This window comes from Arvicanthis niloticus, chromosome 26 (assembly GCF_011762505.2).
Source record: "Arvicanthis niloticus isolate mArvNil1 chromosome 26, mArvNil1.pat.X, whole genome shotgun sequence".
In the NCBI taxonomy this organism is placed as follows: Eukaryota; Metazoa; Chordata; class Mammalia; order Rodentia; family Muridae; genus Arvicanthis; species Arvicanthis niloticus.
The window spans coordinates 1,991,964-2,011,605 of record NC_133434.1 but is presented as its reverse complement, the minus strand read 5'-3'; the positions used below and the strand labels follow the sequence as shown (position 1 = coordinate 2,011,605).

The window sequence follows — 19,642 nt, the reverse complement described above, 5'->3', positions numbered from 1 at the left end:
TGCTGCAGGAGGTTCCCAGTAAGAGGCAGCATCTCAGGAACAGGAAGCAAGCAAGCTGTTATACAGGCTGTGTAGGCCAGCCTCAGAGAAACTGCTCACAGACTCTGCCCCAGCTCTGCCTGAGGTAAGCCAGCCAAAAGGAAGCATTCTAAGAGAGTTCTCCAGACACTGTCTTGGGAGATAAGGCAAGGGGTTCCTAACTGTGATGTGGAAAGTGGAGGAATCCGAATCTACAAACAGTTAACTCACCAGCACAGCCTTATGGGGGGGGGAGCTTAAAAATAAATAATAATAATAATAATAATAATAATAATAATAATAATAATCACATCATGCGCCCTTGGTGAGATTTGTTTAGTTAGAAAAGTGGGCAGGCTTAGCAGTGCACATGGCAGAAACGTTTTTTTAAAAGTGTTTTATTTTATGTTATGGGTATTTTACATGCATGTATGTTTGTATACCATATTCAGACAAGGCCGACTGAGGTCAGAAGAGGACATTGGATCCCCTGGAACTAGAGTTAGAGATAGTTGTGAGTTGTCATGTAGGTGCTGGGAATTGAACCCAAGTCCTCTGGAAGAGCAGCCAGTGCTCCTGACCAATGAGCCACCTCTCCAGTCCCACGGCAAAAGTGTCAAAAGTAGCCACATTGAAATATAAGTGTATCCTTCCCATTAGGGGTAATTGTCCCTTAAATTGACTTAGCAAGCCTTCACCAGAATCAGCTTTCCTGTGGGATAGTCTTCTGGCCAGTGACTGACAGGCCTAGCTGGATTAACTCTTTTGTTGTTGTTCTTGTTAATTAAAAATTTTCTCATGTATCAAATTTTGATCATATTCTTTCCCCTTCCCCAACTGCTTCCAGATTTTACCCACCTCACTGCCCACCCAACTTCATGTTCTTTTCTCACTGAGTTTCGCCTTCCCAGCAGACATCATCTGGGAATAGTTTCTGTGTTAGGGATGGCACTTTGTGTTCATTTCCCTTCTCATTGCTGGGATATTTGTCTGGCTTGAACTTATATAGGTCTTATGTATGCTGCCACACCCTCTGTGCATTCTTATGTGTATTAGTTCCATTGTGTCTGGAAAACACTGTTTCCTTGGAATCATCCACACCTCTGGCTCTTACAATCATTCTCCTCTTCCGCAAAGATCCCTCATCCTTAGTAGTGGTGAGGGTGAGTAGGTGGGTGGTGGGGGTGGTATTGATAAAGATATCTCATTAGGACTGAGTACTATACAGTCTTTTACTTTCTGCAGGTTCTGCAGTTGTGGGTCTCTGTGTTAATTCCAAACCACCGCAAGAAGAAGCTTCTCTAATGAGGTTGAGCAATGCACGGGTCTCTGGGTACAGCAGTATGTTATTAGGAATCATCTTATTCCTTTTGTTGCCAGGTTTCTTCAGCAGAATAATAGTAGCATGTTTTCCTCCAAGGTCCATGGTCTATCTAGTCTAGTTCTTGGCTTCTTTAGCAGTGTTTAGTATGGATTAATATTATAGAGTAGGCATTAAATCCAATTTTGAAGAAGTGGTTGGTAGCTCCCATCACGTTTGTGCCACTATTGCCTATCTTGCAGGCCGATCTCTGTTGTAGGCTGCAGAGTTTATGTCATTGGGTGATATTGATGATTACCTTTCTCCTCTGATAGCATGCAGAGAACCTTCCAGCAACATGAATGCTAGTCAGTAGGGGTGAAGCTTCCATTTGGGCACCAGATCAATTTCTTCATGTTTGGCATAAATGTTGCCCTCAACAATAGGCCTTACCTCAAGGGTATGGAGTGTAACCAGTCACATATGCTGTTTTGGAGGGGAAATCTAGAGGACCCCATTGGCCAGTGACTCAACATTGACTTTTTTCCTTATTTATTTATTTTCCAGACAGGGTCTCTCTACAGAACCCTAGCTGTCCTGGAACTCATTATATAAACTGAGCTGTCCTAGAGCCCACAGAAATCTGCTCGCCCTTGCATGTGTCTCCTAAGTGCTGGGATTAAAACCATGTGCCACTGTGCCCAGCTTCAACATTAACTCTCAAAGGAGGAGATAAAAGTATGCAATGTTCCAATCTTTACTGCAGATCTGGACTACAGATTACTTTTGTAACTAGAAGGAAGTTATGGTCTGTTAATAGGCCTCAGTAAAGCTCTGAAACATCTACCCTTTCATCTGATGTTTTAAGGTTTAAACTTGATCAGAGCTGGTGCTTTCCTGCCCACCGTCGATGGTCTTCATTGCTTTCAAACCTTATCTAAATACCTAGCACACTTAATCAGATTTACCCCGTATAGTACCTAGATCTCTCAACAGGGACATGAATACCTCCTCCTCTGTATGCCTTTCTCTAATGTCCTCTATCACCCAAATCTTAAAGCATTCAGATGGTAACCTACCACACGTTAGAAAGAGAGAAATGAAGAATCCAGTAAGATGTTTGTGATTCCCATTTTCATAGGTGGGGAACTAAGACTCTTAACCAGTGCTCTGTCCAAAAAGCAACTCTTGCTCTTATCAGACTGCTACACAGAGACTCCTGGACTCCTGGCATCCTAGACCATCCGATGGTCCTGAGCTTTTTGCACTGTGCTGGGTGTCTCGGGGGATGCTTTGCCCCAAGGTCTATTTAACGAGTGTCAGTTTCACTTGTGCACCATCTCAAATACAGCTCCTTTGATCTGGCCTCTTCTGAGTCTCTTCACCTGTGTTTTATATCAAAAGGTTGATATAAAGGTTCAGTGGAAGGTTGATATCTAACCTTCTTTGCAGGACTTGAAGCTGTCTTTGTGGAGACCTTTCATTGTGTTCTTGTAACTCTTCCTATCCACAGGCAAAAGGGGCAGCCAGAAGATAAGAGCAGTGACAGGGTGACCAGGTATAATAGGATTCAGTTAGGTCAGGGGTGTAAAAAGAGCAGCCAGGAGACTCAGCCCGCCTCTGGCCATCCTGTGCCTTTGTTCCTTCCTTGCTGTTACACACAGCTCTATCACTATGGATTCGAAGAAGCAGGGCTGAAATGTAAAGTACGAGTAGGCTGAACCGTGTTTACCTGATTCACTACTCTGTGTCTAGCTCCCCGTCAGGGGCCGGACTGTAGTAGCTCCACAATTAATGAATGTAAAATTGATTGAATCGATCCTAGAACCTGATTTCAAGTCTTCCCATATTGTCCCTGAAAATCTCTTTGAGTGGCTGGGCACACAAGCAATGGAGGCCAGGATTTTCCAAGACGAGTCTGCTCTTAAGTTTTAAAGAAATCTGTGTAATAATGGTTCCACGGGCAAGCAGCTTAATGCCTACCTGGTAAACACCACTGAGAATTTAGGTGCTTGAGTTTTAGATGTTTCTTCGCTCTGTGTGCTTGAAATTTGGGATAATTGAGCATTACATTGCATTGAAGTTCAAGGAAGGAGAGGTTATAAATTTATACAGTCACACAGCTTAACCACAGAGACACAGTCTGAAGAAAACACACCATTAGGTGATTTTGTAGAGCTTCTTTATACAAATTAAGACAGCCAAGAGCAGGCTGTATTACTGTGTGACATTGTCTTAGGAGGCCAGAGTTGTCTATGCAGTCTGCTGTTGATCACAGGACTATTATGTGGCACAAAACTGCATTTTACTAATTGTGTCCTTTGTAGTGTTCCCCATAATGGCCCCCAGGCAAGAGGGCAAGAAAACAGTAGCTGAGATATATAGCAAGGGAAACTGAGGCAGACACAGATAAAACTGTCTTTTCAATGACCCACAGAGCAAGTCTGTGCATATTGAGCTCAAATCCAAGTCCTACCCTTGGTAGCTGTGGTTAGACACTGGATTGGAGGCAACTTAAAGGAGAAACTGTGCGCTTGGGCTTGAAGGTGAAGCCCATCACAGTAGAGAAGGCACGGCTGGATGAGCAGCTGGAATCACTGGCAGTAAGAACTTGCTCACATTGGGGCAGATCAGGAGTCAAAGAAGGGGATGAACTTCCAGGTCTTAGTTTGCTTTCTCCTTCCTTTCTTGGTTAAGTCTGGGACTCCAGACCATGGGATGCTGCTGTCTACAATCAGGGTGAGTCTCTGTCTTCAGGTTTATCTCTCTGAATACATCCCCACAGAGAAGCTCCCACTTTTATCTCATTAATGACCTACAGAATTCTTACCAACCAAAGACTCTATAACTTAGTCATCATACTCTGGATGCTATAAGAAATATTTTAGGTGTATGCATGGCTCTTAACTCAGAAACTTGCAGACTTCTCGTAGAGTAAAACTTTTCAGACATGGGCAGAGATATCCTAGAAAATACCATTGAGCTTCTAGTACATCACAGGGCTCTCTCCTATAAGATGGCATGAAGGGTATTAAAAAAAACTAGTAAAGAAACGATACAGAAAATCAGCAGAGCTGAAGGCAGAGTGGACTTTCCCATGTGCCCAGACTACCCATTCTCATGGCCCTGCCGTAGCCCTGCCCAGCATGTGTGCTTAGAAAAACTCACTACAACACTTCAGTTGGAACCTATGTGGGCTACCACGGCTGGATCCCCAGGAGCACAGGGGCTTCGGGGTCACCAGCTTTAAAAATCTCTGGTCAGATTCTTGGTACAAAGGCTCATCCAGGGGGTGGAACAAAATCCTATATAGTGCTCCAGAAAGATGGTCCACATGTTTTCCTTCTTCTGTCATTTATCTTTGTAAATGCCACATTTGAGAGCAGGGAGCAGGTGGCTGTGTGCAGTGTGGAAATGGCCAATGAATGTCTGAGACAAATGACCCTTTGAAAGCATGACTCTTCAATGTGACATTTTAAAGGTTACCTCGAAATTGCTGTAGCCACCTAGGTAGCAAAGAAAAAGATGTGCTAGAGTCATCAGATTTCTTAAGATGGCCAAAATTACCTTGGTTGGCCAATGGGGGCAGATGGTTCAGTGGTTGATGTCACTGGTATTTTGATCTTGTCCCCACTCATCTCTACAGTCTTATGATCTGTGCCAAAAAGAATAGAGAATATAGTTAGAAGACAGAGTTTATTACAGAGTAGCACAGGACACCCTCAAGGGGTAAGAACAAACAATGAACAAAGAGAACCTTGTGTCAATGTATATTGTAGACAGACCACACTATTTCTAGTAGACCTGAAATAGACGGCTGTTTTGGGTTCATGATCTTTTGCTTTGATAAAATACTCTGAGCAAAAGCAACTTGTGAGAGGAAGGGTTCATTTGGCTTATAACGTGCAAGTCACCTTCCATCATTGAGGTCAGGGCAGGAATCCAGGGCAGGAACTTGAAGCAAAAGAATACTGATTGCTAGCTAATCTCTGACTTGCTCCCTGGCCCATGTTCAGATAGCATTCTTATACAACTCAGACCCACTTGCCTAAGGATAGTGCCACCCATAGTAGGCTATGCTCTTCTGTACCAATCATCAATCAAGACAGTCTCTCTCAGACACAGCCAAAAGCCAATCTGATGTAGGCAGTCTCTCAAGTGAGACCCTCTCCTCAGGTGACTCTAAAAAGTGTCAAGTTGACAGCTGAAGCTAACTAGTACAACATCTTCCCCAAGGGGAATTTTCCTGTCCAGATGATTAGTGGGTTAATTTTGACTAACTCTTACAGGAGCTGGCATTGGTATGTATAGAATACACAGTGGTAGACCTGAAACCAGCTTTTAAATAGTTATAAATGGATGTTCTCAGAGAATTCAGGATGTCCATCAAAGAACCAGATTTGACTCAGGTCCCTTTCCTCTGACTAATAACTAGAGCCCTACGGTTCCTGCCCTAGAACTCACACAATTTTGCTTATAAAGAAGGGTTCCAAACCTCATGTCTGCCAAGCCTGCTAATTTCTAATTGGCTACCTATCAGTTTATAGAACACTTACCAGAATGGTTCCAAGGAATTCCATAAAATCCCAAAACTAGCATTAGGGAACTTCCCACAAGAGAGTGCCGGCAACTGGATTCCAAAGAGAAACATACCAAAGCCCAGGGTGAACATCCAGAGTGTGTACCTGGATTCAAGACTGCAGGAGAAAACTGTTACCTCAGGGGGTCACAGAGTGGTAAAGATATTTTGTTTCTCTATCAGTGCAACAAAGAAAACGATGGCCTGTGAGAATTATACACTCAAGAAAGGGTATTCTTGTGAAACCCAAGAAAGAATGTTTACCAAGGTTGCCCTATGGTGTCATATGCCAGGAACAGAGATCAAATAAAACTCTGAAATTAGCAGTCCGTTATATCTGTTATCCGAATCTTGAGCCATAGAACACCATCATGTCTTAAGGGTTAAGCCTCTGGGCGAGAGCAAGGTAAAATCAGATTCCAAACTATGTTGGCTAAATGCTGCTTCAAGTATCATTTCTTCAACTGGAAAAAAAAAAAAAAAAAAAAAAAAGGACAGATTAGCCCAGCATAGTGTCACACCCCAGCCTTATCAGCACCACAGCCTCAACAGGAAGGTGCATGTTTGAGCCCAGCCTGGGTTACACAGTAGCCTCCTGATCAACCTGAGACTATGTTAAAATAAAGGATAAACAAAAATAACTTTAACAATAAGAGAAAAATGGACACGCTATAACCATCTCATCACTTGTGGAGGATTAAACAAGCAAATGGAGCTGCATTTTCTTAGCTCCTGCCCCTCCCCACCCCCAGCCCCAGTAAGCTGTTCTCAGTAACCAGAGGGGTTCACATTCTTTCCTGTCTTTATCAGAGTCTCAAAGCATTTTAAGTGGGCTCGTGTAGAATGTCAAGAAGGCAATAGATGCAACACTCCAAGTCTCCATGTGTCTCTTAGAAGTGGCATGCCCTCTAAAAGCAGCCCTTTTGAAAGCCCTGGGGTACAAACAATCCATCTGTCTCAATTGCTCAGGACTAACTAGATCAGATTTTTCACGGGTGCATCTCCACAGTGGTCTGTCGTTTTAATAAGTACTCAGATGGCCAGGCTCCCCACTCAGACAGTAGGAGTGACCACTCACTGAACCAGACACACGCTGCCTCATCCTTTCTGTCAGCTGCTAAAGGATCCCCAGCAAAAAGAAGGGAAAGAGAGGGTTTTAAAGAACAGTACAGGCTTGGGGCTGGGTAAGTAGGAATCCAACATCAGTCTTCATACACTCCTTAGATCTTCCCCTGCTTTCTTATACATCCTTCCATTCTTCACACGGTGGTGCTTTTAAACCATAGTCTGTGTCACATAATCTATCCCAGGTGTCTGGAATGTACCAAGGAATGAAAAGGCACAAAATTCTGCTCCCGAGGACCTTCTATCCTAACAAAATATTAGAAATCCACGTGAGGGGAAGGAGAAATGTCTCCGTGGTTAAGAGCACACTGGCTGATCTTGGAGAGAGCCTGGGTTCGATTCCTAGCACCCATATGGCAGCTGACAACTGTCTGTAACTCCATGCCCAGGAGATCTGATGCCTTTTCTGGTTCCATTGGCATGGGCATGTACATGATGTACATACCTATGCAGGCAAAACATACATACATATTTAAAAAAACAGTAATAATGGGGATTGCAATCTTTAACTCCAGAAGACTAGATTATAAATTATAAATGTCATTATAAATGACTATCCCCGTGAGAGTTCCTAGAAGGAAGTAGCCTCCAGTTCCAAATCTGTACTAATCAGATCAGGGCACTTCACTAATGATATTGCCATTTTAATTCACTGTATCTCAGCTATGGCCGGTGATTTTAGGAATGCTATGAATCAAGACATGGAGATAGGAGTCACTCCCCAGGACCACAAGAAGATCCCCAAACAGGCTCGGGATTACATCCCCATTGCCACGGACCGAACTCGCCTGCTGGCAGAAGGCAAGAAGCCACGTCAGCGCTACATGGAGAAGACAGGCAAGTGTAACGTGCACCACGGCAACGTTCAGGAAACCTACCGCTACCTAAGTGACCTCTTCACCACTCTGGTGGACCTCAAATGGCGCTTCAACCTTCTGGTCTTCACCATGGTCTACACCATCACCTGGCTATTCTTTGGCTTCATTTGGTGGCTCATTGCTTATGTCCGAGGTGATCTGGACCACGTGGGTGACCAAGAATGGATCCCTTGTGTTGAAAACCTTAGTGGCTTTGTGTCCGCTTTCCTTTTCTCCATTGAGACAGAAACAACCATTGGGTATGGCTTCAGAGTCATTACGGAGAAGTGCCCAGAGGGGATCATACTCCTTCTGGTGCAGGCCATCCTGGGCTCAATTGTCAATGCCTTCATGGTAGGGTGTATGTTTGTAAAGATCAGCCAGCCAAAGAAGAGAGCAGAGACCCTCATGTTTTCCAACAATGCTGTCATCTCCATGAGGGATGAGAAACTGTGCCTCATGTTCCGGGTAGGGGACCTCCGAAACTCCCATATCGTGGAGGCCTCCATCCGTGCCAAGCTTATCAAGTCCCGGCAGACCAAAGAAGGGGAATTCATCCCCTTGAACCAGACTGACATTAATGTGGGCTTTGACACTGGTGACGACCGCCTCTTCCTGGTATCTCCGCTCATCATCTCCCACGAGATCAACGAGAAGAGCCCTTTCTGGGAGATGTCTCGAGCTCAACTGGAACAGGAAGAGTTCGAAGTTGTGGTCATACTAGAAGGGATGGTAGAAGCGACAGGTAAGACGCTTTTCCCTCCTCAGCCATATGATCCGCTTTCTACTCCCTGGAGGTTAGCCTGCTGGGGCTCTTGCAGGTGCAAGTTTGTGTGCAAGAATCCCAAGGTGACAGTGAGGGCACTTCTATCCCTAATGTGACCCAAGGGGCAGTTACCCAAGATGGAGCACCAGCAATAGCTAACATGGGCTGAACTCACCACCTTCTAGGCATGCTTCTAGATTTTAAATACATATTACAACATAGGGTCTCTAACACCTCCATTAAAGAGAAGGGGTTTAGAAACAGAAACTTAGATATAAGCAAGCACTGCCAAGCCAGGAGGATCCCAGAGCCAGCCCTCATGTCCAATAGGACAAAATTCTTCCTGTCCTAAGACTGCATGAAGGGACATGTTGCTACTTTATAATGCATAATTTTGCGACTGCCACAAATCATAATGTAAATATCTGCTCTTCAGAACGTATGATATGCAACCCCTATGGGGGGGGCCGTGACCCACAGGTTGAGAACCATGGCTATACATGCTGTGGGCCTCATCATTAGGAGAGAATGCTTTTACTCTCTGCTGCTGTGATAAAATATTTTGACCTAAAGCAACTTGGAAGAGGATTCTTTATTCATCTTCTAGGTCCGTCATTGAAGGAACTCAGGACAGGAACTCCATGCAAACCATAAAGGCATACTGCTTACTGGCTTGCTCCCTCGCTCTTTCTCAACTTGCCTTTGTATACAGCACAGACTCTCCTGTCTCAGGTAGTATCATCTAAATGGGCTGGATCCTCCCACAACAATCATTAAACAAGACAACAGCAGCAGCAGCAACAACAACAACAACAACAACACACACACACACACACAGACCAATCTGATGGAGGCATTTGAGATTCCCTCTTTCCAGGGGACTCTGGCTTATGTTGACAAAATTAACTAGTTCAGACGGTGCCCAGTATGCAGCCTTTCTTAAGTTCACAAGTATTCCCCCACAACCCTTCTGTTTAAGAGGATCTATGCTCCAGACCTGTTAAAAGCCACAGGCACTACCCTCACGGTCAGCCCTCCTGCTTCTTGGGAAGGAGAACCCATCAGACAGATGCTGTATTTACCCTCCTTTTTCTGTCTCCTTATTTCACCAGGTGGACAGAGCAGCAAGCTAACGCTAGTGCTGACCTGTTCAAAAGTCACCCATGCTCAGAATAATACATCTGCTTCAAAACCTTGCGAATAGTGTTTATATGATTTCCATCCCCTTTTACAGATACGGATACTGGACCCCAAAAGGGCTAGGTGGACATTAAGTGTTCAAACTCCGGCTTTTATTTGTAAGTCTCCAGCTTTTATTTACACACCGCACTGGCCCCTAAGACATTAGAGGCTTGTGAAAGATAGACAAGTGTAACTCATCATCCCTTGGGAATCTTGTTACTGGCTGGAGGCCTCAAACAGGACCTCCATCGGCCTTCCCAGTTCCAAGTCAGAGTCAGGCAGGGTGATGGCAGGCTCTAGGGACTGTGCCAAAGGCTGCCTGGCCATCTGCTGGAGGGCCGGAGCCTAGCCAGGAAGCATATGGTGGCAGCTGGAGGAGCCCCTGGGGCTGAGGACAGTCAGGAAACAGGAAGCTGATTTGTGTACATAGGGACTCTAGGGTCAGTGTGTCCTTGGTAACAGGATCAGTATAGAACATAGGACCTCTTTCTAGGGAAGAAGCTCTTCTCTGAGGTCCTGACAAAAGGAGCAGCCATAGATAGTCTCATGGATCCCTGGTGATGTGCTCCTTACCGCCAGCTGTGCCATAGGAGGGCACCCACAGACCACCCAGCAGAGGGATTAGGTGCTGACCCAGTTTCCTCCCTCCTCCCACATTTCCCTGAAAGCCCTGTCCTCTGCCATCCTGCCCTAACACAACCTGTGCTAGCTAATCTATGTTCTCTGTCTGTGGGACTATGAGGGACACTGAGACCACCTACTCACAAATAACCTGAGTTGTTCCATTGCCATGCTCATGGGACCCAGCCTTGGCATGAATACAGGCCCAGTTCAAGCAGCATAGCTCTTCCATACCATTCCTATGTGAGTCTGGGCAACGCGCTTGTCTCGTCTGCAAATGAAGAGGGTCGATATCATGTGCTGGTGGGAAGACCAAAGGATCAAACTGAGTGCCACAGATGAGACTCAGAGCTGATATGTTCATTGAAAGGTAACAGTTGCAAGCGGCCAGGGTCTCTGGCTAAAGGATAGCCCATGCCATTTCCCTAAAGGACAAACAGAAAGAACAATGGGAAGAGTCCTGAGGGACTTCTGCAGGCGTTCTTGTGGGAGTTCTGTGCTAGGGTCTTTTCAGAGTCTCGGAAGCCTGCAGGCACAGAGAGGGGTGTCTAGTCTGGCCAGTATCCAGCTTGGGTGGTGTTTGTTTGTTTGTTTGTTTGTTTTACCTCTGCTGGGTTCAGTTGGTGAGACCTGAATGGATAGTCCCGAGTCGGACAGGTATCACCCTGAGAGCAAAAAGAGGAATGCTTTGGGGGACCCAGGCTCAGATGAATGGGAAGCAGCTTTTGACTTTGCTCTGGTTTCTATGGTCCCTCTCCCAGAGAAGACTTAGGTAGGAAGTGGAGAAGGCTTAGAGAGGGAAATGGAGAGGGCCTAGGTGGGAACTGGAGAAGGCTTTCCTTCAGTATCCAAAGAGCACAAGTTAGTGTGCTTCCTTGGACAGAATGTGAAATAAAAACTTGTTTTTCTGTGACCTTAAGCACAGAGGCTTCCTCATCCATAAACAAAACAGCCCTCCCTCTCTGGAGAGGAAGCAACACCTAAAAATAACCCAGCCATGGCAGGGCTGCACAGAGAAGGACTAGAGGCATTGGAGCATCCTCAAATCCAGAAGCTGGGCTGGGTGTTAGTTTGCTCCCCTTCCTGTACATGTGTGCATGTTTTTTTGTTGATACATGTATGTGTTCATGAGTGTGCAGGCTTCTGGTGTATGTCCACCTCAAATTATTCCCCTGTGTTGTAAATGCCCGCCAGCTTCTCTCTGCTTTCTTGCCATGAACTTATCTTGTTCAAACCCTGGTCCTGCCTCCTTTCCAGTCTCACTCAGCCTGCTACTCCTAAATGCTGCTTTCAAAAATGATGTCCTTGTCTGCACGTATTTTATTTCCCCCACCCTCTTTAGCATCCAGAAGTGTATTCTAGAATCTTGCTTGTTCATTGGTCACTTTCTTCCCTCATAGTAGTTTGAGCTCCTCCAAGACAAGGATCATCTCATATTCAGCCTCACCTTCCAGGTCCCTGACACAAATAAGTTTAAGAGATGCTTGAAAAATTGTTGGAGGAATTGATGACTAGATACATAGATAGTTGGGGGGATGGAGGGTGTCTTACCTACTTTCCTATTGCTGTGAAGGGACACCACGACCAAGGCAACTTACAAAAGAAAGCATTTACTTGGGTGCTTACTTACAGTTTCTACAGGGTTAGTCCATTTGAATCATGACAGGTATCATGGCAGCGGCGAGCCAACATGGTGCTGGAGCATAGCTGAGAGCTTACATCTTATCTTCCGGTATCAGACAGAGGGGAGAGAGAGAGAGAGAGAGAGAGAGAGAGAGAGAGAGAGAGAGAGAGAGAGAGAGAGAGAGTAAGAAGAAGAAGAAGAAGAAGAAGAAGAAGAAGAAGAAGAAGAAGAAGAAGAAGAAGAAGAAGAAAGAGAGAAACTGAGCCTGACATCAACTTTTGAAACCTCAACTCTCAACCCCCAGTGACATCTCCAACAAGGCCACACCTCCTAATCCTTCCTAAACAGCTAGAAGCCAAATATTCAAATATATGAGACTATGGCAGCCATTCTCATTTAAGCCACCACAGAGGGATAGATGGATAGATGATTTAATGGCCCAATATTGGTTTGATTGAGTAAATGGATGGGCAGATAATGAATACATAGTTACATGAATGGGTGGATGATGGAACAGATGAATAGATGACTGGATGTATAGATGGATGGATGGATGGATGGACGGATGGATGGATGGATGCTTCTTAATACATGTGGCTTCTGTTTCCCCAGGCATGACTTGCCAAGCACGGAGCTCTTACATGGATACAGAGGTGCTCTGGGGTCACCGATTCACACCAGTTCTCACCTTGGAAAAGGGCTTCTATGAGGTGGACTACAACACTTTCCACGACACCTATGAGACCAACACACCCAGCTGCTGCGCCAAGGAGCTGGCAGAAATGAAGCAGAATAGTCGGCTCCTCCAGTACCTTCCCAGTCCTCCCTTGCTTGGGGGTTGTGCTGAGGCTGAGAAAGAAGCTGAGGCTGAACAGAGTAAAGAGGATGAACCCAATGAGCTGAGTGTGTCCCAGGCAACCCAGGGCTCAATGTGAAGTCTGTGTGCTACCCAGAGCCTCTTCTTGCCAGACACCAAGGAGCCTGGAAGGCCAGAGAGGCCAATTAGTTGAACAAGCTTTGTGGGGCCCCAGGAGTGTGGGAGCTCTACAGAGAGGAGCAGTGTGTTGAGGCCTCACATCTCCTCCTCAGGGCCTCAAAGAAAGTAGCCTTGCATAGGCTTTCTGAGAAGTGCTTTCTAGGCCTCTGTGAGTGAGAGCATTAGCTGTCACCAGAGTGGGGTTCTCAATGAGAGTTCTAGGGTGGTATCTACCTTCTCTCTGATTACTGGAGCCTGCTCAATTTCCTCCCTGATTCTGGGTCTCCTCCTGAGGCCTGCTGCTCCAGGGTGGTAATTCTGTCCATGGATGCTCAGGCCTCCAGCTGGGGATGAGTTCACAGAGGCCTTCCAGGGGCAATGCATTTTTAGTCTGAGGCTAAAACCCACTGATTAATAGCTTCTTAGCAAGGCCTCTGATACTACCTAGTGTGTGTTTTCCTCTTCTGTGTCGAGTGGACCCTGCGGCTTACAGGGTAATTGATTTAATTAGAGTGGCCCTAGGACACTGAGTGTTTAGAAGCACAGGCAATGTTGTCTTCACAATTGCCTGACACCCCTAGTCACACTGTACCCTGTGCTTCAAAGGGGAGCCCCCAGCAGTTGTACCTTTCGTGAGACTATTTGGCCTGAGAACTTCAAAGAACCTGTAAAATGGTCCTGGGGAACATGTGGATTTCAGAGAGCCAGATGAGCTCATTGTACTAACATAGGGATGGCAGACAGAAAAAAACAAAACAAAACAAAAAAAAATGCAAGGATAATTTTAAAATAAGTATCTGGAGCCTAGTGTGGTGATGCATGCCTGTAATCCTAGCATTTGGCAGGCTGAGGCAGAATTGAGAATTTGAAGCCAGCCCGGGCTATATAGCCCTGTCTCAAAAAAGCAAGAGACAAACTACCAAGGAAACATCTGCCACAGTTGTTGCATGGGGGCTCCTTAGAGAAAAGTGGGGCTATGAAACACAAGTGACAAGTGGCCATAACAGCATCTTCACTGCCAAGCCGAGAGTGGACCAGGGTCTTAGGCTGCCACTGAGATGCCCCTGGACCTCCCTCCTATGGAAACTGCTCCAATATGGTGGTGGGACAAGGAGAGCTGGTCCTGGGAAGAGGATGAGAGTGGGTGGGTGACTAGGAAAAGAGGAGTCCAAGAGTGGAGAAGAGCCTTGGGGTCTACAGCCTCAGAGACCCTTCTCTTCCAGTCTAGGACTGGTGGTCAGGTCAGTGAAGCATTAGGTTGAAAACGATAAGCTGGCCTGGTCTTGGGAATATGCTGTTGTGTTCCCTGACACCTCTACCCCAGTGTTCCTGGCTCTCAACCAGCCTTTGAAAATAGAAGCACCTTCTTGCCAGGCCCTGGAGAACTTTCTCTGGCATCCACAGGGAAGCAAGAAGCTAAGGTAGCCTAGAGAATGGCTTCCCAACCTCAGGCCTTGTTCTCCCCCAGACTGGGTGCCCAGGTCCCTGGGCTGGTGAGCAGAAGGTGGGCTGGGATGGATAGTTACATTGTGGACTGGCCACAAATAGAAGAGGGGATCCTTGCACTTGGTACCTGGACTGAAACTTGAGAGATGGTCCAGTGGGTCACAATCTTCCTAATGCTGTGACCCTTTAATACAATTCCTCATGTTGTGATGACCCCAATCATAAAATTATTTTTGTTGCTACTTCATAACTTTAATTTTTCTACTTTTATGAATTGTAATATAGATCCAGTATGCAGAATATCTAATATGCAATTTCTGTGAAAGAGTCGTCTGACTCCCAAAGGGGTCTCAACCCACAGACCCACACGTTAAGAATCACTGATCTAGGCAGAAGTGTGTGTGTGTGTGTGTGTGTGTGTGTGTGTGTGTGTGTGTGTGGTGTGCATGTCTGTGAGTGTGGTATGTGTGTGGATGTGTAGGGTGTGTGTATATGTATGTTTGTGTGTATGTATGGAGTTAGGGTTGGTAAGTGGGTGTGAGGTTGGGTGGGGATGGTATGTGTACTTATGTGTGTGTGGTGTATGATAAATGTTGTGTTTGTGTATATATGTGTGGTGCATGTATGCTGTGGTGTGTATGTCTTTGTGTGTGTGTGTGTGTGTGTGTGTGTGTGAGAGAGAGAGAGAGAGAGAGAGAGAGAGAGAGAGAGAGAGAGTGATGGAAGAGGGAGTCCCACAATGATAAGGTGGGATTATATACATTCTATAAGGTGAAACAGGTCTAGCAAAGAATGGGAAACGAGCTGCCATATCTACTCAGGAAAGAAAATCAGCAAGCAGGTCCACAACACCCAGTAGGTAAGCTTCAGTCAGGAGTTTAAGGGTGGAGCCTGCTGCTGAGTCTAGACGTCTAGGTTAACAGGAGAGGTAGTCGCTGTCATAAGAGACAGATACTCAGCCTGGCTTTCTGGATCCCAGGCTTAGGCAGTCAGGACCAGTTCTCTTCCTTGGTATGAATCCTGTGTTGGTCAGAACTAGCTAGTGCCTACAGGTTAGGACCCTTAATGAGGCAAGTTGGTAAAGGTAAGAAGTAGCGTGGAATGATGGTCTTATGGCCAGACAGTGGTCTGGCTCCTGCTTCACATTTGTCTTATTTGTGTGTCTGAAATATCCCTACCTGGCCAATACTGACCAGTGGTCTGTGGGAGTCAGGGCCACTGGTGTGTCAATGAGAAGTTGTGAAGGCTATCAAAGAGGTAGATACTCTCCTGAAGATCCCCTCACACCAGAGCTGATACGTACTGGAATTAGATAATAGATCCAATCAGGTTTCCATCATGGTGACCAAAATATGAGGGGACTGCCCTTCACATCCCAAGGACATCTTCCTTCTCAATGAATAGTTGATGTCACTAAAGTTTGAAGAAAAAAAAAAACCTCTTCAAATAATTTTCTGGAAGTTCTTGACCAATAAATTTAAAACATGGGTTTATTATTAAATGCCAAATCTGATGCTGGCCCATGTCTCAATGGGTCGCTACTCCTACATATGAACCATGTTAATCATGGACATTATTGTATGACTCTGAGCTCATTCTATCCCTCATGGCCACGAAGAACTGAGGCAGGGCTAGAGAAGAGGCCAATGATAATTCCCAGAGATCTCTGCTTCTTGAGTCTGGGAAGCTGACAACCTGCCTTAACTACCACATCCTTTCTCTGTGGAAAAATCCCTTGCTCCATGTGCCAGTAGAAATTCCCCAAAATTGGAGAAGACAAGTTCTTGCTGGTTCTCCCCTCATACTCCCCAACCAATCTGACACCTCCTAGGTTCTGGCAACATAACCACAAGATCCTGTTCTCAGGCCTCTGCTTCAGACATGGCTCCCACTGGGCTCCGGCATGATCAAGGAACACATTTGTGCTATTTCTCTTGGCTGGTTTGAGATCCTGGCTGAAGTTGTTAACATTGATACAGAAGAACCCCCATCTGTCTGAGGAATATGTCCCTGCTTGTTATCTGTAGCAACTGGGAACCTTCATTCACACCTCTTATCCCATGGCCTGCCTTCCAGCTGGCCTCAGCTCTGTTACTCCTGTGGAGCAAGGAGCTTCTCCTGAGGGTGACACAAAGCAAAGACTGCACATCAACTTGTAAGACACCCCCCCCCCTGCCCCTGTTGTATGGAGCAGTGGTTAGACACCACTCCTCCATTCTTGGACATGATTCTCCAAACATTGTAGTGAAGGTGTCTGGAGCTCTCTGTTACCACAGATGGAGAGGTCTCAGGCAAACTCTGTGGGGCCATCTTCCTGCACAAACACCCTTTAGGGATCAGCTCCCAGGCTGCAGGCACAGGCAGAGCCCAGACCTCACAGTGGCTCTGACAGATTCTCATGCTGTATTATAAAGGACATTCCCTTTTTTTTTTCTGCCCCAGGATAATTAGGAAATACTTTTCTCTGATTCCCAGAGACCAAATGATCAGTGGAAAAAAAGAGATTCCATGGGGAAGGATGCCTTTCCCCTAGAGGCTACAGAACCTCTGGGTTTGGTTCTCTAACAGTATGCTAAAGCTCCCTGTCAAATTGCCCTCCCAGGTATATGACTTCAGGCTTATGAAAAAGAACATCATTACACTGCTAAAAGTTCACCACTACCATCACCATCACCACCATCCCTGCCCTGCCCCAAAATGGCTCGACCTGAGATAGCTTTCTCATTTAAAATACACAGCTCCTGAACTCCCACTTAGGTGCATTCCCAGTTGGAGCAAACCCACTCTTGGTTTTGTTCAACTAAACCTGCAGTTGTTGACTTTTGGCGTTCCGTCTGGTATTGGGGTGGGAAGGTCAGGCCTGGAGAGAACACTGCTCCAGCAATGGGGCTCAGTCTCCACAGGGAGAGCAAACTTCAAGATGGCAGCAAAGACAGAGTTTGCCAGGGATTCACACAGCTCATCTGTCCACGGATAATTTTTGCTTTTTTATTTAACATTAGATATCCGGAACCCACCTCGTCTAAGTCATGAGTAACTTTAAAGCATCTTCTTCTTCCTTTGAATAATTTTGGAAATAGCCACTTTGGGGAATCTCTGAGCTATCAAGCTGCAGGCAGGGCGTAAGTTTACAGAATGATTGTTATCGGGGAACCCTGGGGAAAGGGCAGGGAGGCTGTAGTAGTTAAGGTTAACAATCTCTCAAGTGGAGACCTAAGCTTTCCACTGAGCATGTCATTGGCAAGGGGGTTGATAGTAGGTGTCCTCCTGTGATGATCATCAATTCAGTGACAGAATCTCGCATGGACGTAGTCCTTACTCAGACTCCCCTGTAAAGATAACATGGTGAGCCAGGGTATTGATTCATCTTGAGGGAAGCTGCAGTGTGCGGGGCATGTCCTATGTCTGACTTAGCACCCACCCCTCTGGGTAATCAGAGAGAAGGAAATCAACACACGTACGGCAGACATCAGGCACAGAAACTTCCCGTCAGCAGGCAGCAGTAGGTAAGAGCACCTGTGACACTCGGTGTGAGGACTGCCTGTCGGTGGTAGGAAACAGACATAGGCGTGAACCAGGATGCTATGGCAGTGGCCAGCAGCTTGACACAGTGCATGTTGCTGTCCTTGTCTGCAGGCAGAGCTATGAATCCTGTGCAGATGTCAAAAGCAAGGTTGTGGGGACAGGAATCCTCAACGGGCATGTTTGCAACTCAAGCCTAGACTGTGAATTGAGGAAAGAATGGTAGAAACAAGGATCTAACAGCAGAAACCCACCCTGGCCCCGAAGCTCTGCTATATGGGAGTCAGTCACACCCGTTGGTGAACGTAGCAGGTGCCTCTTTAGACCCCAGTAGAGTCCAGAAACAAAATGGATCAATCTGTTAGTGGTAAACAAATGTCTAGGGAGTGATTTTGGAAATAGAAATGTTAGCTGATATATTTTTTTTTTCCTCTAAGGGACTATTTGCTTTTAGTCAAAAGCTGCTATTCAAATAACCTTGGCTTCTGTGTGCTGGAGGCAAGAATTCTAAACCACAAGGGAGGAATGGGTGAGAAAGGGGCTGTGTTAGCCAGAGTGTAGGACTTCATTCTTCTCAAATGGTAAAAGTAAGTACAGAGAACCAAGGCCATTCTGGATAAGGCTGCTGCGGGATGCAGCCAGTACATAGTATGTCTGCACATTTAGTGTCCCTCTGTGTTCACGAGAAGAATATTGCTGTCACATTCTGAATCACCTCTGAAATAAACATGTTCACGGTAGAGACTGCAGCAAGCCCTTTGTGACTTGAAACTTCCGGGCTCCGTCTAGCTGTGCTGTTACCTGGAGAAGTAGGCAGCTACAGTCATTCAGGAATTCACCTACCATCTGTTGTCCCCGTAGACTGGAGCTCACTGGGTCTGGTCCTTGGAGATGGCTAGGAAAGAGGGAAGCCTGTTCATCAGATTGACTTGCTCTGGAGGAGAGAACCATTTAACTCTCAGGGCCATTCCTACTCAGGAGTCTTTCCCTCTCTCCTCTTCAGCCTAGAAATCTCCCAATTAACATAACCTACCTTTTCAGGTCCTCCCCACCCCCGCCACCTTTCTGCATATAAGGGTATTCCTATCTGTATGTTCCTCAGAACCTCCAGAGCAGGAAGATCTGGGCATCAGTCCAACGGACATTCATCCTGACCACTCCCTCTGGGCTTGGTGAGCCTTTGCTAGGCATACCCACACCTGTCTCATGGTGAAGATTGAAAAACTATGCATCAGGAAACAGAAGTTCAGGCTCAGTGGATGGTGTCATACAAGGACCTGGGCCCAATTCCCAGTACCTACAGGGGCTGGGGAGAGAGTGCACAATATATGAAATGTTCAAAAGGCCTCTTCCCATTACTTCAGTTTTCCTACACATACCACCATATTTACTGGTACCTACTATGTTCCAGAAGCAACAAGAGACACTTGTGGATTCAGCAGTGGCCAAGATGTCTCTGCTTACTCTCGCTGCTGTATTACACATGTCTCAGACTGAATGAATGGAAATGTCTGCTTACAGTCTACAAGCTGACACATTAAGATAAGTACAAGCAGATTCGTTATCTAGTGAGGGCCTATTTCTCCTGGATGAAAACTTCCATGCATCCTCACCTGGTAGAAGGGG

The 19,642-nt window shown here is 46.0% G+C and overlaps 1 protein-coding gene across 1 annotated transcript in view; it reads left to right on the top strand.

Annotated features, from left to right (window-relative positions):
* Nucleotides 1-18,756, top strand: part of Kcnj5 (potassium inwardly rectifying channel subfamily J member 5) — a 30,924-nt gene extending 12,168 nt beyond the window's left edge. Inside the window, exons 2-3 of the mRNA XM_076924594.1 lie at nucleotides 7,686-8,624; nucleotides 12,685-18,756. Coding sequence (XP_076780709.1) covers nucleotides 7,688-8,624; nucleotides 12,685-13,007 — 1,260 coding nt within the window. The 5' untranslated portion in view covers nucleotides 7,686-7,687 and the 3' untranslated portion in view covers nucleotides 13,008-18,756. The remainder of the gene's footprint in view (nucleotides 1-7,685; nucleotides 8,625-12,684) is intronic.
* Nucleotides 18,757-19,642: the final 886 nt, after the last annotated feature.